Source organism: Pezoporus wallicus, unplaced genomic scaffold (assembly GCF_028554395.1).
Source record: "Pezoporus wallicus isolate ANWC-B61680 ecotype Strahan unplaced genomic scaffold, APGP_CSIRO_Pwel_v1 contig_14608, whole genome shotgun sequence".
In the NCBI taxonomy this organism is placed as follows: domain Eukaryota; kingdom Metazoa; phylum Chordata; class Aves; order Psittaciformes; family Psittacidae; genus Pezoporus; species Pezoporus wallicus.
This window is the reverse complement of record NW_026640100.1, coordinates 1-17,616: the sequence shown is the minus strand read 5'-3', so window position 1 is coordinate 17,616 and position 17,616 is coordinate 1. Positions and strand designations below refer to the sequence as shown.

The window sequence follows — 17,616 nt, the reverse complement described above, 5'->3', positions numbered from 1 at the left end:
AAGTGAATACATTTGACCTAGATTCAGTTCCATTCCTGCCTACATGTACTTTTGGCTTTTATTTGGCAGACATCTGCAAAGACCCCCAAAACCAATAGGAACCAATGCTCATGGACTTGGGGAAATTAAGATGGTTGACTAAACTGGGCCTTGTATATCAGGTAGAGTCTCCTAGCTAAGACTACTTCATACACTAGATATCCACATGAAGTCCTAGCTACGCAAAGCCAAGTTTCCCATGGAAGAACAATTAGAATAACAAAAAAGACAGATTTGCATGTATTCAGCGTGTTTACCTGCCCATGTGCAGTTTCAGACTGGCTCACATGCAGGAAGCACTGAAACACTGGGGGTTGGGTTCTGCTTTATTTTAATTTCCCCCTCCCCCAGGATGTATCCATTCTGTTCTTTAAGAACATTTCAGACACTTACAGCAGTCTGGTCAGTTTATTTTCTCCTCAAAGCAATCAGTTCTAGCAACAGCCTTATTAAGAGCAAATATAGTTTTGAGATGAAGTAACTAAACTAAATCATCTCTCAAGCTTATTTGTTTCTTTTCCTGAAAGAAAACCAGTGGTCACCCACATAGCAAACCTACTTATTTATCTATAAACCAATCAAACATTATGAACTTCCCCTTCAATTTACAATAATAGTAACGAACAGGATGAAAAACAAACAAAACAGAGAAGGCAGCAACCATCACTCTGCAGAGTAGCTGCAGACTTTGAAAGGATACACATCTTTCATTTGTTCAATAGTTGGAGCTCTGATAATGTCATTTATCCCAATAATATTCTCATGCCTGAAGCGCAGTAGGATCTTAATCTCCCTCAGAGTCCTCTGGCAGTATGTCTGATGCTCAAAAGGACTGATTTTCTTTATAGCAACTCGAACTTTGTTGATGTTATCATAGGCAGAACTAGAAAAGAATCAACAACATTAGTTACAAGGAATATTAAATTCATTCAATTCAGAAAGCAAGAACACAAATTCAACTAAATATAGGGGTGGCACATTTGGTTTACATTTATTTTTATCAAATTAAGAAAGGCAACAGCAGCACATTTTTTAGTTGGATGAATGGACAAAATACTGTTGTTCCATCACCAGCCTATTTGGGTATCTACACATCTTTAGCTTTCCCAACTGGCACTTAATATTCTGCTGATCCGGGGGTACCTGAACAAAGAAAGAAGTATGCATCTTCTTTACCAGTCTGTGGAACAAACAAGTTTGAATCTTTCGTCTTTTTCTAAAATGCTGTATTTGAAAAGTAGTTTGAGATCAGGAATTCCTTGAGTTAATCAATTCACTTTGGGGCGCAGAAAAGCCTTCAGAAATCATCTTAAAAGCAGTAGAACTCCACATCCTATGTCTAACTCCTGCAAGTAATTCCAGATGTCACAACTTTTTAGTCCTCCATCCAGCTACACTGGATGTTTTTCCATGAAGGACAGACATGGAAGAACAAAAGGGATGGAGAACTTGTGAAAGCAGCTTTCCAAGTTCAATTCCAAACAGAGTTCAAGAAGAAAAAGAATGCACCTGACCTCACACACAAAGCAAAGGAAGCAACAGTATGAGGCAACACATGACTATGACCCAGATTAACACACACACTGGCTGCTACACTTCCAGTGCTGGCATCTCAGAAGTTCAGAGCACCATTGCCAGGTACAGCAATAACGCAGCCCCGGTATTCCTCTTCAAAATGCCTACGCACTTGAGTACCCCAGCCTGACCCTAAGGAAATGGCTCACTAAAATACACATCATTTTCTAAGATTTGGAGTCAGGTAGTAAAAATGTTATGAATTCTTACAAATTTTATGATGTTTTCTATGGTCTTGCTGATATGAATGACAAATCATCTCATAATAATTTCTATTTGTATTAGAAGTAGATGTAGTTAATTAGAATTTAAATATGTGCATATGATCCTCATTCCTTTCAAATTTCTTTGAAATTTCTATTGCATTGTTTGGAAATAAAAACATAATCAAGCCTACATTGAAACCTTTCCATTAGCCTCAACTACTTCATATAAAAACGCAAACACAGCAGCCGAACGGGCTTTACATTCCACCGATTTCCCGTAATCACGTCCCAGAAGATTCTTTGAAATTGGTGTTACTTTGATGAGATATAAAGTAGAATAAAATACAAAAACCCAATCAGAAAAGGAGGCCTGAAAGGAATCCAAATGCCTGGCCACGTTAAGGTTCTTTAACACTAAGAGTACGGTGCAAGAAGGTGGTTTTGAGGCATAACTTACTACTGTGTGCAAAAGTGTTTAACATTTCTCACTTTCACTATTAAAAATGACATAGAATCTGTGCTGTCAGTAAGATCTTCATACACCTCATGCATATGCAGTGACATCGTTCCGCATGACTTCTCCACAGCGTCACTTTGACTTGTCTGCATCCGTAACACCAGTCTATAACCACAGCCAGACTGCAGAATTTATTTGCCCCTAGAAATACTGAACTAAAATACTCCACAGGGTGCTTTGAAATTCCACATGCCAAGCAAGTATTCATTACAACTGTTGCTATTGCATATGTATAGATAACACATTAGCAGTTCATAAGTCCCAAAATAGATAACAACAAAGTACCAGAAGTGGAACTTGGCATAGCCTTCAAGAGCACTTAGTGTACAGTAATTTTCTTAGTTCCTCAGGTAATCACCTGTGGTGTTTACAACATACCAGTGAGGCAAGTAACAGGCAGAAAACAGAACTAGATATAGTTCTGAAGCACGAACAACCTGTATTTGGGAATTAAAGAATCCTATGGACAATTGTATCATAACCAAATCTCAAACCTCCTTCTTTGTATTGACTTAAGTGTCATTTTTTAATCGCACAATGCAGAATCTTAATGCTTGCAAAGAACTGGACAGCAGCTGCTATGCTGAGAAGAAAAAGGCAAAATGCCAGTATTTACCAATCGATGCTGCTTAAAGAGCTCCTAATCTCTTACAATATTTGATAAATCTCTAAGCTATTGCTTCTCAAGCAAAGATTGGTTATTAATGAAAAATACGCTTCTTTCCTTGTATAGATTCAATGAACTTGAATCCATCAATTAAACATACCAACATTTCCTCTCTTGTAGCTCTTGAAGCATTTTCTTAGCAGAAGGCTTGTGCTGTCATTTAAAAAAGGATGGGTAATCTGGCTTTCAGATGGTTCAACTCTAAAATGCATGACTCAGCATGAAAAAAAGCTGACTGTTTGCAGCAAAGATGCGATCGATCTCCTCCCCAGTGTACCTTCTGCATGCAGTCATTTTTCTGTTCCTATCAGATCTCACTAAACCACTGTAGCTGAGCATGCACTGCAGTTACCCCTGCAAAACCTCAGCTAAAGAGAGCAAACCCAAAGTACTACCTAGCTGAAACATTAAAAGGGACACCAGATTTATTTCTGTTGTCACTTTCTGAAACATGAGCTTTTCTGTAACTTGACTAAATGTAGGTAAGATTATCTCAATTCCCATGAGCAAGCAACTAATCATACAGCAGCTCCGTACATTTGCTTGTGCGTAATATTTCAGTTATCATGCATAATACAGGTACACAGAGAATCTGTATTACAAAGTTAACACCATTTCACATGCTGTCACAGCCCTCAAAACAAATACGACTGAGTGAACTGCGCGACCCTTTAAAAAACAACCTGCTTTCAATATGACACGTGCTACAGAAACTGTAAGAGGTACACATTAGAAAGAACTTCATCAGTAGTGAAGAGTCATGTGTTCTCCCATGCACACATGCTACAATCATACACCTATCTGGCCTAGGAAGCTACACAGCAGTATCTATTTTACTATCTAGGAAACACCCTAAACTAACAAAATCCTTTACGGGTCAAACTGAACCATTTCCCAAAGCTTTCCCCGTTCCTCATGATCTCCATCCAGCCACTCCCTGCCATCAACACCAGATTGACCCACTACTCTCCAGAACTCTACTGAAGAAATAAGCTGCTCATACAGTGTCCTCTGCAGTGTTTGCAAATGAAACAACTATAAAAAGTGCAGATCCAAACCCTCGATGCATTAACCCACTGCAGTTAATGTAACAGCTTAGCGCTTAACGCAGGATTCATCTTGCTTAGCCTGAGCTAGAATTAGAGGTCTAATTTTACGACTAATGATCACCTGCACTCCCCCTACAGTCCAAACAGGAACGGCTCCACATACACATCCCATAGCCACCCAGCACATCTTAAATTTAGATTACTTGCATTCTGGAATGGCTGTCCCAGTGTGCACAGCCTAACCTAGCTGTCCAGACCGTCAGCTTCCACTCACCTCACAGCAACTTTTTTTCACTGGAGCAGTTAACTGGGATTCCTTCTAAAGGGATGAACCTTCTATGATCTAGGCTTTTTTCCAGAGAAGATGAGTATCAGTAAGGTGGGCGTAATAGTTCACATAACAACTTTTAGAGTACTAATTCACAGCTTTCAGTTTCTAATCATTGACCACATGTACCCGTCACTGCACATATACCTTTCCCTTTAACAGTCCGCATGTTATTCACATTATAGTTAATCTAGTTACTGACACTTTCAATATTCAGAAGGAAGGATTTATTCCCAACCCAACAATGTGCAGCTTCACAAGCTGATGCAACCATTCAGCTGTGAGTGCTATTTATCTGTAATGTGATAAATTTAAATATAGATTTTGCAACTGCCCAACTCTAGTATACACATAATTCTTATTTCAAGCTGTGGTTACTATCCTCTGACAACCTGCAACAGCACCATTTTAAGACACCATGTGAAAATCAATACAAGCCCTAGCAGTGCAGTTTATTATTCCTAATATTAAGTATCTTATAAATGTATAACAAAGTTTTTATCAACCCAGTAAAACATCTTGCACAGCTGTACAGAACAAATGAGCATTTATAGCACAGAAGCTGTGCCATGCAGCTTTGAAAGCCAGCATCTTACCCTTCTATAGCTCCAGTACCAACTTCCTTTCTAAAAAGGAATCCAAATGCAATGACCAGGAAGTGCACCACAGCATGAGCAGCCTACAGAAAACAGCACACTGATTGCTCAGATGAACCTCTGACACGCAGCCCCCTCTCCCATTAACTCCTTCTCAAGGAAGGAAAGCGTTTCAACAGACAGATTGGGACATGTGCCAAAGCTTAGCTCCTTCTACCCACAATGGCTGCTGCATGTTCTTCCATCCATTTCTATTCTTCACATGTTTCATTTTGGAGCAGAACTGGAACAAGTGAGAGCATGCTGCAGCTGCTGGGAGGAAAGGAGCCAGCTCCTGGCAATAGTTACAGCCCACAGAGGGCTGTTTCTTCATATAACCATTGAAAAACAACTGCCTACTCTGTCGGCACCCCCCTCCTCAGCACACTCCTCTGCCATGCTGCCTGAAGGCTTACCCCACCATGGGATATTCCTCCAACACTTTCAGGATTATTCACCTTATGGCTGTTTTACAGGCTGCTCTCAGCATAAGCATACACATAAAAATACACAATGCTACCAGCAAACATACTAATTACAACTCTAAATAAAAGACCGATTTGAAGTTTAAAAGGAATGTTTTATCAGTAGCTTTGTGTTGCTGTGGAAACAAGATTCCAAGGGCATATCCAGGGACAAGAATCTTTCTGAAATGCTGAATAATTCTGCTTTCAACCAGGAGAGGAAAGGCAAAAATACTTCCCAGCAAACAAGCTGATCTGGGAAGATCTTCAATCTTTTCATTCAGTCTACATTTAGTGCAATCGCGGACATTTCTACAACATGCTGACATTTATCAAGTTACAATGCAAATAGCTTCACCTTATTTTTAAGACTGCTGTAAGTAAAATAACGCATCATTATGACAGAGTAGTAACCAGCAGTACCGTAACAGACTGTTCACTACAGGGTTTGGGGGTGGGGGAAGGCAGTGTTTTGTGTGCAGATTTGTGGAGGGGACTGTTCGGGGGCTTTCAGAGTCTTCAGAACAATTAGCTTTTGATTCAAGATGATTAAAATACAGGGAGCAGCATTAGTGCATTATTCTTTTACCAAAGAGAAAAGACTGAAAAACAGATAAAAGCAGTCAAAAGACAGTTTCAGATTTGAGGACATCCTGTAATGTGTTATTTTTATACTGCTGAATATACTTTTTCTCCCCAACTGTAAACACCCACATTTACTAGAAATATTTCTTACTTTTTTCCATTAATTAATAATTTTGAAGATACATAAATATGCTATTCATCAGACCCTTTTTATTGGCACTAACTTCCAGAACCAGAACCTGGTTTTAAAAGGAACAGGTACCTATCCATATTAAGATGTATCTGCCTTGATTTAACAGACCTCAGTTTAGGAAGACAGCTCTATGTGTTATCTTCTTGGTCTTTAAGAAAGATGCACTAAGAGCTTACAGTGAAAGAGGCCAAAAAATTGAATTCAAAACTGAGATACTTCAGCACAATCTTAGATACAAGACTTGCATACCAGAAGTTTGAGTGGTTAAGAAATGGTCCTCTCCTCATTGTGTGATTGTTGAATTCTCTGCCACTTGTCAAGTGTGTTGAAAAACTACCTCAAGTTAAAAATTACAGGATGACCTCAGATTTATCTTATGCCTTGTTTCTTCAGAGAAAAAATGAAAGAATATGCACTGCTGTGATATAAGGCTGCCCACAGACCTTGAACTTCACCAACAACTGCTCGCCATTTTCTTGCATCTCATGCTACAAAAACAGCAGTAGAGGAAGGCTGAGCAACCAGAGAATATTAAAATAACTGCATAATCGATGTGATCCAATTTGCAGTAGCATAAATCTGGCCCTACCTGACGATTCCTAACTGCATGCTATTTGAAAATCTTAGGTTTGTGTCGTTTGGGGTTTTTTAAAGCAGTTCTTCATTTGTCATCTCCTAGATTCTAGTATCCGTGGGTAGATTATTACTTTGGAGCTAAGAAAATATGAATCCCTGTTTCTAAACCTTTCATCATGGCCCCTCTGCAAAGCAACTGTCATGCTTTACAAACTCCTCAAGAGTTTACTCATATTCATAACACCTTTTGTCTCTTTCTCGTTACCAAATGATCACTGGTATGGTTTTATTTTTATTATAGAAGATACCTAAACAAACTATTATGTCTGTATTTCTTACAAAGTTGATTATTTTTCTTTTCCAACCAGGGGTTGGGGTGGGGAAATAAAGAGCACTGATTTAGAAATTATGTCATAAGTCCATAGCAAGCTGCTCAAGTAATCACTGCAGACTGCTCTATCTTGCTCTTAGTTAACCTCTGAAGCTCACAGAGTCAAAACGTAACTGCATTACCTTCACCTTTACTACCTACTTTTTCAGTCCTGTTTCTCGTAACAGTCAAAAATCAGTTCTAATATTAAAGGTTTCTGCTACAAATACACCGACTCTTTCCTGCCATGACAAATGTGAATTCGTACTCCTAAGTGATTTTACTCTTTGGCAGTTTCTGATCTACTACAGGTTATTGCCCTTCACACCGCAAATTACTATGGCGCTTTTGTAACCTCCTACAGGAAATTTGTTTCCATATATATAATTCAAATCATTATAACTCAAATAATTCTAATGGGTTAAAAAGGCACAACTTGATTTTTCAGAATTTGAAAAGTAGAACCTGATGAAGCCTTCCAAAGCATGACAATTTAAAACTATTTACTAAGCACATAATAATGGCTTAACAGTTTTAATTCCTTGGATCACTCCTACTATTTAGAAAACAAATAGCCAGTCATACAAAATGGAGCCTGTTAAATAAATTACTTTCACCAGAAGCTCAGTCAATTCCTAATCCTGGGTGTGGCAGAGCAGATGATTTGTGTTTTGTTAGTACCTACTAAACAGAACTATGAAAAACAGCAATTCTAGAGCTACACCTTAACCTTAGAAAAGTATCAGCTATTTCGCACAAGGTTTTGGCTAAGGATGTCTAAGGATGACATTAACTTCATGGTGTTTTGATCACTGCATTTTACTTTCTATACCTTTAGATAAGAAGCACTTATGCCTACTCTGTTTTTTGCCACTTAAGTTCAAATTGGGCTTCAGAAAATAGACAACTCTTACATCCCAGTATTTCACCTATTTCTTGCCTTCCCACCTGTCCTCCCCATTTTAGGGGTTTACAGGTTCTCTGCTGCCAGTATTTCCTTTGATAGCATCTATGCCAAATTTAACACACAGGCAAACTTCACTGCTATATTTAAAGGCCCTTTGGCTATCTGCAAAATAAACCCCTCATTCCAAAGCACCCACTGCTTTTGATAAGATATTATGATATTAAATATCACCGTCTTTCTTCTCTCAATGCAAACTTAAAGACAATTGCTGTGGGAATCCATTTCAGGGTAAAATTATACGAGCTGAACATCTGAGACAACCTAATGGCTCAATAAATTAAAAGGAGCGAGTGGTTGTGGTTCACTTTCCTTTTTGCGCCTGAAAATCTGTCCCCTTTCTCTTTTTTGATTGGAACACTGGCTTTCTTAGTGCCAGTTCAGAGAAACCCAATACAAGGTCAAAGTCAAAGCAGGTCACAAACAGGAACAGTAAAGAAGTCCTCCCCTGCATATTCCTATCCCCTTCCTGAGTCAGCAGTAGGACTCGGACATCAAAAACCAGGATGAGGTTTTGTGTCACTCATGCCAACTTACCACCTTTAAATTTGATTTTTTGTGAGGTAACTTTTCAGCTAAATCAGTTTCCAACAGAGCTAACTACAGCTGTGTAAGCATCAGCACAAGAGAGGAGGAAAGAATGACATGACCTGCAGCATGGAAGGAAAGGCTGCCCCTTTCAAAGCAGCACAGCCTGAGATCAGCACAAGTCAGTCATGGAAACCACAGCTTAAGTGCCTAGGCCCAACTGTCATGAAAACCAAACCTCCACACAAGCCGATGAAAACCTGACTTCCTCCTCCTGTTCTTACAACTTCTCAAGAGGCAACAAAAAGCCACCAAGACAGCGATGGGACATCAGTTACTCCAGTCTGAAATACATCCAGCAGCAAAGTGGGCTCTGTAAATGTGCGTAGGAAACGTTTCCCCTTTCCTACAGAGAAGAGACAGCACTACCAGAGAGTGTGAGTGGTATTAACAAACACCTCAATGTGGTTTAGTCTTTTGTCTAATAAGGTTCTAATCTGACTTCTATCCCAAATACTCCTCCTAAAAGCAACTTTAGAAAAAGGAAAAGAGCAAGCTCCAGACAATTACTTTATTTTTCAGTAATCAGCTTATTTAATCGATTGCACACAACAGATATCTTCAGAAAAGATAGTCTCACTCCAGCAGAAAAATAAATAAAAGCCTGAACAAACCCATTCATGCGTACTTAGAAGCAGAAGTTTTCCTGAACCTGCAGACACATCAGTGCAAAATGAAAACTATCACAAAGCCACGAGAGAAAGCTCATTGCTACTGTCAGTTCAGTATTCCACTGCAAAACAAAACAAAAAACCCAAGCCACTAGAACCAAGTGTGCATCTCACCACTATCAGGACTTACTTCTCTTTGGTATCACTTACAAAGCATTTTTTGCATGTTTTTTCTATATTTTAAGAGGATGTATTTAGCCCCTCAACATACTGACAGGTCTGTGTTTTGTTCAGACGGCATCAGCATTAAGACATGTTGGCTACTGTAACTTAAAGGCAGATATTTCACAATTATGAAACATGCTAAAAAATCCAATGTAAAAGTCAGCCTGAATGTCATTTGGGGTACTTTGCGCCAACCAAATCCCAATGAAATTGGGTAAATTACGGACTGAAGCAGTTTGGGGAATACTGATTTGCGGTGCTCAAATGACTTCAAGGGTTACTCAGGACACATCAGCAATACCTGCTGGAACAAACTGCCTCCCCTCCAGACAAGTGAGTAAGGTATTGCAGTGACAGGTGCTGATTTTAAGAAAAACTGCAAAATGAAGTAACTGCATATTATAAACCATAAGCCTAATTGCAAGTACTTAAAACATACCCACACCACAGCCAAATTACTTTCTACCATGTAACAAAAGCTCTCATTTGCATTCTAATCACCACAGAGTATTTCAGTATTTTATGAAAATTCTCTTAAAAGACAAAAGAACAACTTCCAAGAGAAGAGATTTTCCCTTAATAGAACAAAAGTTATGGAGATTTTAGGTACTGCTAAACAAGATAATACAAACATGTGCACAACTCCACTAAAAGCAGAACTATCATGAAGATCTACCCAAATCTAATAGAACAATATTTCTATAAAAGCCTTTCTACAAGCCATATATATATATGTGTATACTCATATGTATATGTGTGTGTATACACACACATCCTCCCTCAGTACTTCATCCACCAGCAACAGGCTGCCAGGCCTGGGGGGCACACAACAACCTTTTGGCAGCCTTTCAGCCCGTGTGCCAGGGCACCAGGCACCTCCTGGACGGATGCTAGGACACATCCTTTCTGCCAGGGACACTAGGCTGCCCCTGGGCCAGCGCTCACCCAGTGGAAAGGGGTGGTAACAGGAATGCCCTCTGAAACAGAAACCAACCTACTGACATCACTGCAGAACAAGAAACCTCACCTTGCCCACGTATCTACCAACAGCTTTTCAAATAACCCCATCTGAATTAGTGACATTTATTACTATTTGGACCATATTAATCTATCTGGTCAAAGCTTACAAGGAAGTAATGTGTGTATGACTTTTAATGTACCCTGCAAAGAGATGAGTTTGAGAATAACTTTTTTATATGCCCAAAAGTTGTCATAAAGCAAAGGAAAACAAGCTCCCTTCTGAAAAGACTGATTCACAAGCAAACAACTGTCTTTAACAGCTGACCGAACAATTAATAGAATCTAAGTTTTACATAGATAAATCGCCTGAAACACACTAGTTTGCTGCATTTCACATACACTATTAATTTATCTTAAAACAGTCAATAGAAGTCAATATAGTCAATATAAAAGTTGTATTCTAAAATATGTTTATGGCTCTGTATGCTTCATTGACTGATTCGGAAATCAAAAGCAAATACAATTGAAATCGCTCAATAAAATCATGTAGAGTTTGGGTTTTTTATCAGACATTATTTGAAAAGTTTGTAAAACACCTAAGCTCAAGTATTTTCTGGATTACCAGAACAAGATCCAGCTTCATCTGTGAGCAGCACCTGCTCACAGCAATGAAGGCTCACCATGGACTGGGCTGCATTACTGAGTGTGCAGCCAGCAGGTCAAGGAAAGCGATGAAGGTTGTGATGCTACATCTGGAATACTCTCTCCCAGTACTGGAGCAAGTCCAGCACAAAACCATCAGGATGCACAGCGGGCTGAAGGTCATGACATAAAAGAGAAAAAAAAAAAATGGAAGAAAATGGGTTTGTATAGACTGGATGTGTGGAAAACAGCTAATCGCTCTTTAAAGGGGAATTAGAGAGAAACTCAACCAGACTCTTGTCAGAGGTAAAAAAATACAAAGGACAAGAGATGATGGCCACAAGCTGCAGCAAGGAAAACTCTCATGCTTGTAAGGGCAGAAGTGTCACTGGGCAACTGCTTTACCACTAGAACCAGAAGCTGCCCAGAGATGTTGTGGAATCTCCATCCCTGGGGATTTTGGAAACACTGAGTGGACAAGTTGAGCAACTTGAGCTAATTTTGACATCAGCCCTGTTTTGAGTAGGAGGCTGGACTACATGACCTCAGGAAGTCCCTTCCAACAACATTACGCTGTGAAATATTCCACAGCAAGATGTCATAAAATATTTTTATTAAATATCAAATTGATCAGTTAATTTCTGAAAGCTATGACAAAGCTTTCAGAAATTGCATAAAAAGCTTTCAGAAATGCATAAAAAGCATTAAAAAACTGATTATGTTGGCGAAGTATTAGTTCTCAGCTCAAGCTGTACACATACTCAGTTGGTAACTATTAACTATTCTGTGGGTTGCAGATTCCTCCCTCCTAAACAAGGAGCTCACTGAAGTAACAGAGCCTGGTGTCCTACAAATACACATTTCTGGTCTCGAGAGTACCAATAAATCCATCCATAAAACTGGGGCATCTGTCAAGTCTCCTGGGGAAAACTGACTTCTACGTGACCTCCTGATGCAGTCTCTTCCTCAGTGGAGCAGCACGTAGGATCTCTTCATGCTAGCAAAACACCTACTTTTAAGAAACCTGCAGAAACTTTCCACCTTTAAGATTTTACCATCTGTCAAATTTGATGGAAGGCAGGCAACAGGTTCAAAAATCACATGTAGAGGTACAAGAGATGGATTGATGTGACCACATATAGATATTGTGTACACATAAGCTTTGTTTGCTTAACAAATCGTGATTAAAAAAAAAAACCAAAATTATCTGTTTCTGTGGGCTGGACCATGCAATGTTAATAAAATGAGTATTCATTTATTAAAATGCAAGTGTCCCTGAGCTGCACTCCTTGACTGTTAAGCCAGGATCCCATTACTTTGGGCAGACAGGAAAAGTTGCAACCCCTTATCTCTCCCTTAAAGACAGCTCAGATGCGATCAGAGAGCAAGTAGCTGCTGTCCTGTACCCGATGCTGCTGCACAGCTTGCAGACCGCCTGCTGCATCACAGGGAACAGAGAGCAGGAAGAGCAGCTCTAATTGCTCCTTTCGCCTCTCAGCGTCAGGTTAAGCAAGTGCTAGAAGTCTGAGTGACTGAAGGGAAACACTGACCCCGGCCTTCTCCCCAGAGGGAAGAAGCTGATAACCAGCCACCAATTACAGTCCCTAATTCTCCACCCTGCTCCTTGCATCGAAGAGAATGCATTAGGGTTGGCTAACTCCTTGCTCCCCTTATCACACCAGAACATGTTAATTATAAGGTATCGACACCCATAAATCACCCGCGCTCCCTAAAAACACACACAAACAGGGACATGAATCTCTAGACTTGCTCTGTCATTGAAGGGTGCTCTCTCTGGATCAATGCAATAGTTAACAGAAAATACCTTACAGGCTGCTGTTTCTGATCCTTGCCACTCAGCGGTCCTCCAGATCACAGCCTGACCCTCACAGAGGGATGGCAAACGTTACCTTTTCATGTAACACTGGTCAGTCTCAAAAGGCAATATTACACAACAATCAAACCCATCAAGTTTTTTATTTTTGGCTATATATACCTACACCTTGCAGATAGTTTTGTTCCTGATTTTTTCCTGAGTGTCTTTATATGTTTACTCCCATTTAATTTTAAATTAGTCATCCTCTAAAAGCAGGGCTCTTCCATGTATGAAAGTAGAAAGGAGCAGGACTTTGAGAAAACCACTGCCAAATGTCTTAAATATTCTTTTCAGTATTACTTAACATTCATCTATTGGCAACATTAACTTCTAATATCATTCTTCTATAGCACATCAGTAACACAAAGATGTCTTTGTAACAACACAGTCAAATTGAGGCCAAGAAATTCAAGACTGAGCTTCAAGATTGTTTTCTCCCAATTGCATTCATCTTTGTTATTTATATGCAGTTATTTGCAGCAGTGATAATACTTCACATTCACATGAGCCTGATGACAAAAGGTCTTCCAAAAACTAGAACGTACAAGAGAACATCCCTATCATATTCCCATTCACCATTTCTTTCCAGAAAGATTGTTTATGATGTCCAATTATCATTCTTGCCAAATTACAACTGACCACTGGATGAAGAATAATTCACACTGGAAACTTGGAGGTCAGCACTATCATGTTTTAATCACTGTTTCAGTGTGTTTGAAGTGTGGCCTGCTAACAGGTTGTTTTCCACCCCTCAGAAAAACAACCAGAATTTGGGGGGGATGAGACAGTCTCAAAAATCTTTCACATTTTATTGTGTCAGAAAAGCAGTCCTCAAATTTTCAGATCTGGTCTGAAAGTCACTCCCAGCTGACTCTGAGGTTGACAATCTCCTATCGTGGACAGAAAGGGAACATCACATGAAGAACTACACACTAAAACCCCTCAAAACAATTCTGAAGCAAAAGAGAAGGAAAAGGAAAAAAAAACCAAACCCACAACATTTGCATATATTTGGATAAATAAATTCAGAGTAACGAACACGACCGTATGACTAAATAATTGCTCAAAGAATGTCCTGCCGTCCTAGGAAATGCTGAGCATTTTGGCTAAAACTTTGTGCTGTGGTCATCCCTTAGTTTCACATGCAGAATGCTGAAAACAAAAAACAGGATAGAAATGCACACTGACATGGATGTCCAGTTACTAATCACTTCACCTCCAGCGACAAACTTTCCATGCAGGATGCAAGTCTGTACCCAAGATGAACACTTTTGGCAGAGTTTAACTGGAGGACATTAAGACAGGGTTTGCCTGATAACACGTCTTTCTGCTTACAAAGCTCAGAAAGTGTAACCACAACACAGCAGTAAATACACTGCTCTGTTCAGTTTATTTTTACTCAAAACCTGATTATGTTAAAAATAAATGCACTAGGGAAAAAGAGTTAAATGCCTTTAAGGGTTTTCAGATCCAGATGAGAGAACATTCGCGTACAGTCTATTCAGTCAACATCTTCCTCTATTTCCTGTGCTGTTGTTTTATGTTGTGATCAATATTTCTCAAACATTCTCCCTCCTGCAAAATCAAAATGGAAGACTGACTGTAACAACACTATCGTAAGAATACTTCAATTGCACTTCTATTAATTTAATTGAAAGAACTGTACTGTTTTCAATTCCCTAATCCAGTAATCCAGAAACATAAAAATTAGGAAAAACAAGGGAAAGAGTGAAGACTTAAGAGTTAAGTCACTTGTTTTCCATGGCACAGCGCACTGCTAAATAACTATCATCTCCCAAGTCATACACATTAGCTGTGGGTCTAAACCAAAATCATCAAAGCCTGCTCTGCGCTCTCTCATTAAAGTGTACAAATTCAGATGGATTTTGCAGTTGCAGGAAACACTTCCATCTGCACACTCATAGCTTGCCCTCTACCCTGCCCCCCAGGGAGAAGCTTCTTCAGATCCTCACTGCATTAGCAATCAAAGCAAGGAAAGAAACATACTATGCACTAAACTTCATGACCTATACGTCTGTTGATTGGCAACTAATCACATTTAATCATAGAAGCTTGCATGTTAGGCACTACAATACATTACAGTTGCTATGGCATTTAACTACAAGTGCATCCAACACCTCCCTTATCAAGTATACAATATAAACTGAGACTTTGTTCCCTGTCATTTCACACCCAAGACAGAGAGCAACAACTAAGAGCACAACATATTGAATTCAGTATTTCGTGTTAATAATTTTAGAATAGAAAACACAGGAGCCAAGTGCATATTTCAGCTGAACTGGAGATTTGGAATTTTTGGTTAGTAATTCTGTACAGCATTCAGAGCAGACACAATGTGCTAGAATAAGTTTTTAAATAAAAGATAACCTTATATAGTTTTGAGGGGGTAACAATTTCAGTACAGAACTTAACATACCATTTGGAGGGGCAGAAAGTGGCCCCGTTTCCCTGTATCTGCTCACTGGCATAGTGACGCCAAAAAAGGGCATCGACTGCCACCCTACTGCTTGTAATCTCTGATCTGTGGTGAAGCATTTCAGCTTTAACACATTGTCTGTTAAACACACTTTTAACAACCCCTTGATACAAACAGGACTATCCCACAGCACACAGCTTGAAAGTACTATTCCCAAGCATCTTCCTAGATCAGACTGCAAGTGTAAACCAGTGCAGTTCACACCGACATTATCTTGCCCTGACTCAGACGATAAAGTACACCGTAATGAAATACAGTCTGTACCATAAGCTATAGTTTTACACTGCATATATTGATGTGGTTTCTAACGCTAGAATTAAAACAAGAGTATTTTTACACCATAAACACAATTTCTGATTTAAATTGTGAAGGTTCTTCCTACAGCAAAAAAGTGAAGGCCACAACTCCAAACTTTGTAAGAGGCTCATCTCCCAGCTAAATTCAGGCCTAGAAGAAAGCTTCCACCCTGAAATACAGGATGACTTCATCTTAACAGGCCAGAACAATTCAATGACTATATGCAAAAACCTACAGCCATAAAAATCTGTAACAGGGTGTGAAGAGCCTCCGCTGAGAAATGCACTAGTTCACAGAGATCAAGCATCAGAGAAAGAAAATAACGCTGATAAGGCTTTCACAAAGTCAGCCTCATTTAGTACCTCTGGTCAAAAAACATGCCAAAGAAATGGAGACGGGACTGGAGGGAAGTTGACAAAATAGCAACAAAAAAAGTTTTTCATCTGCATCCCTTAAATTATTTCAGAAGTTGAGGGGGGGGGGTTAACCTGTTTTACTAATATACGAATATGAAATCCTAAGCCCGCTGACCAGGTATGTCAGATTTATAACCCAGTCACTAGATACAGCATCGCACAGCATCATTTAGATTGCTAAAAGCAAAACCCACATCTCGCCCGCTTAATCCTGTTAGTTCACATTTTCAGTATTTCGCAGTTCGCTCACCTCGCTCTTTCAGACTGATACCAACCAAAGCAAACGCACGCTATCGCTTTTCAGTGAGACTCGGTGCAAGCCTTCACGATACAAAACAACCCCGCGCTAGAGCGGCGGAAGGGAACTTTCACCTGTATACTCGTTAAATCAGACGCTAACCTGGCAGCCTGCGCCGCACAGGCAGCACGTCCTAGGCAAAACCAGGCAGGGGCAGCGACTCGTCTGCACAGATTCACTTTCCTTACCATCCCTGACCTCAGGGACGGGCAGCCAGGTGAGCACAAAGGGAAACGCGGAGCTGCTAGAAGGATTTTACGACCTTTTCCCCTTTTTGAACGCCTGCAATCGCGCTACAGAGACGGGGGAAATTAAGAGAGCAACCTACTCTGGAGGCAGGGGCGAGAAACAGCCAAGAAAACAAACGCACGACTGAAAGGAAACGAGTCGTTCAGCTGCACCCATCGATGGAGGGATTAGGGGGGAAGTGCAGCGAGAGAGGCGAAGGGTGATACCGAGAGACATCCTCGGGAGCACGGAGGGCAAAGCAGAGCTGAGGAGAGCGAGGCGGAGATGCTTGAGCCCCGGCTTCCCCTCCCCCGAGGGCAAGGCAGAGGCCTCCCCCCCCCATGCAAGGGCGGGCCGGAGCCCGGGGCCGGGCCCCGGGGAGGCTGCGGCCAGGCCGAGCGGCGGGGAGGGAAGGAAGCAGGGAGTTGTTCAGGGCAGGGGCGCTGCCCCAGCTGGGCTCAGAGCCGGCACTCACCACACCATGCCGTAAGCCCCCTCGCCGATATACGAGAGGTTGGTGTAGCGGGGCCCCACGTCGAACGCTTGGCCCCGCACCATCTCCGGGCCCCCGGCGCTGGCAGAGCCACCCGCAGCCCCGGCCCCCGACACCGCCGCCATGTTGTCCGTGCCGGGAACCGCGGTGACTGCGTGCGGGGGGGCGGAGGCGGGGGGAGGAGGAAGGAGGGGGACGAGGAGAAGGATGCGGGGAGGAGAAGAGGCGCCGCCCGCTCCGCCGCGCTCCGCAGCTCCCTCCGCTGCCGCCGGCTCCGAGGCCCCGTCAGCGCCGTCACCGCCGCGGCCGCTGTGAGG

The 17,616-nt window shown here is 41.0% G+C and overlaps 1 protein-coding gene across 1 annotated transcript in view; it reads right to left on the bottom strand.

The window, feature by feature from the left end:
• MAPK1 (mitogen-activated protein kinase 1) overlaps nucleotides 1–17,610 on the bottom strand; it is a 34,099-nt gene extending 16,489 nt beyond the window's left edge. Inside the window, exons 1-2 of the mRNA XM_057417241.1 lie at nucleotides 17,282–17,610; nucleotides 740–922 (exon numbers count right to left, since the gene is read on the bottom strand). Coding sequence (XP_057273224.1) covers nucleotides 740–922; nucleotides 17,282–17,424 — 326 coding nt within the window. The 5' untranslated portion in view covers nucleotides 17,425–17,610. The remainder of the gene's footprint in view (nucleotides 1–739; nucleotides 923–17,281) is intronic.
• Nucleotides 17,611–17,616: the final 6 nt, after the last annotated feature.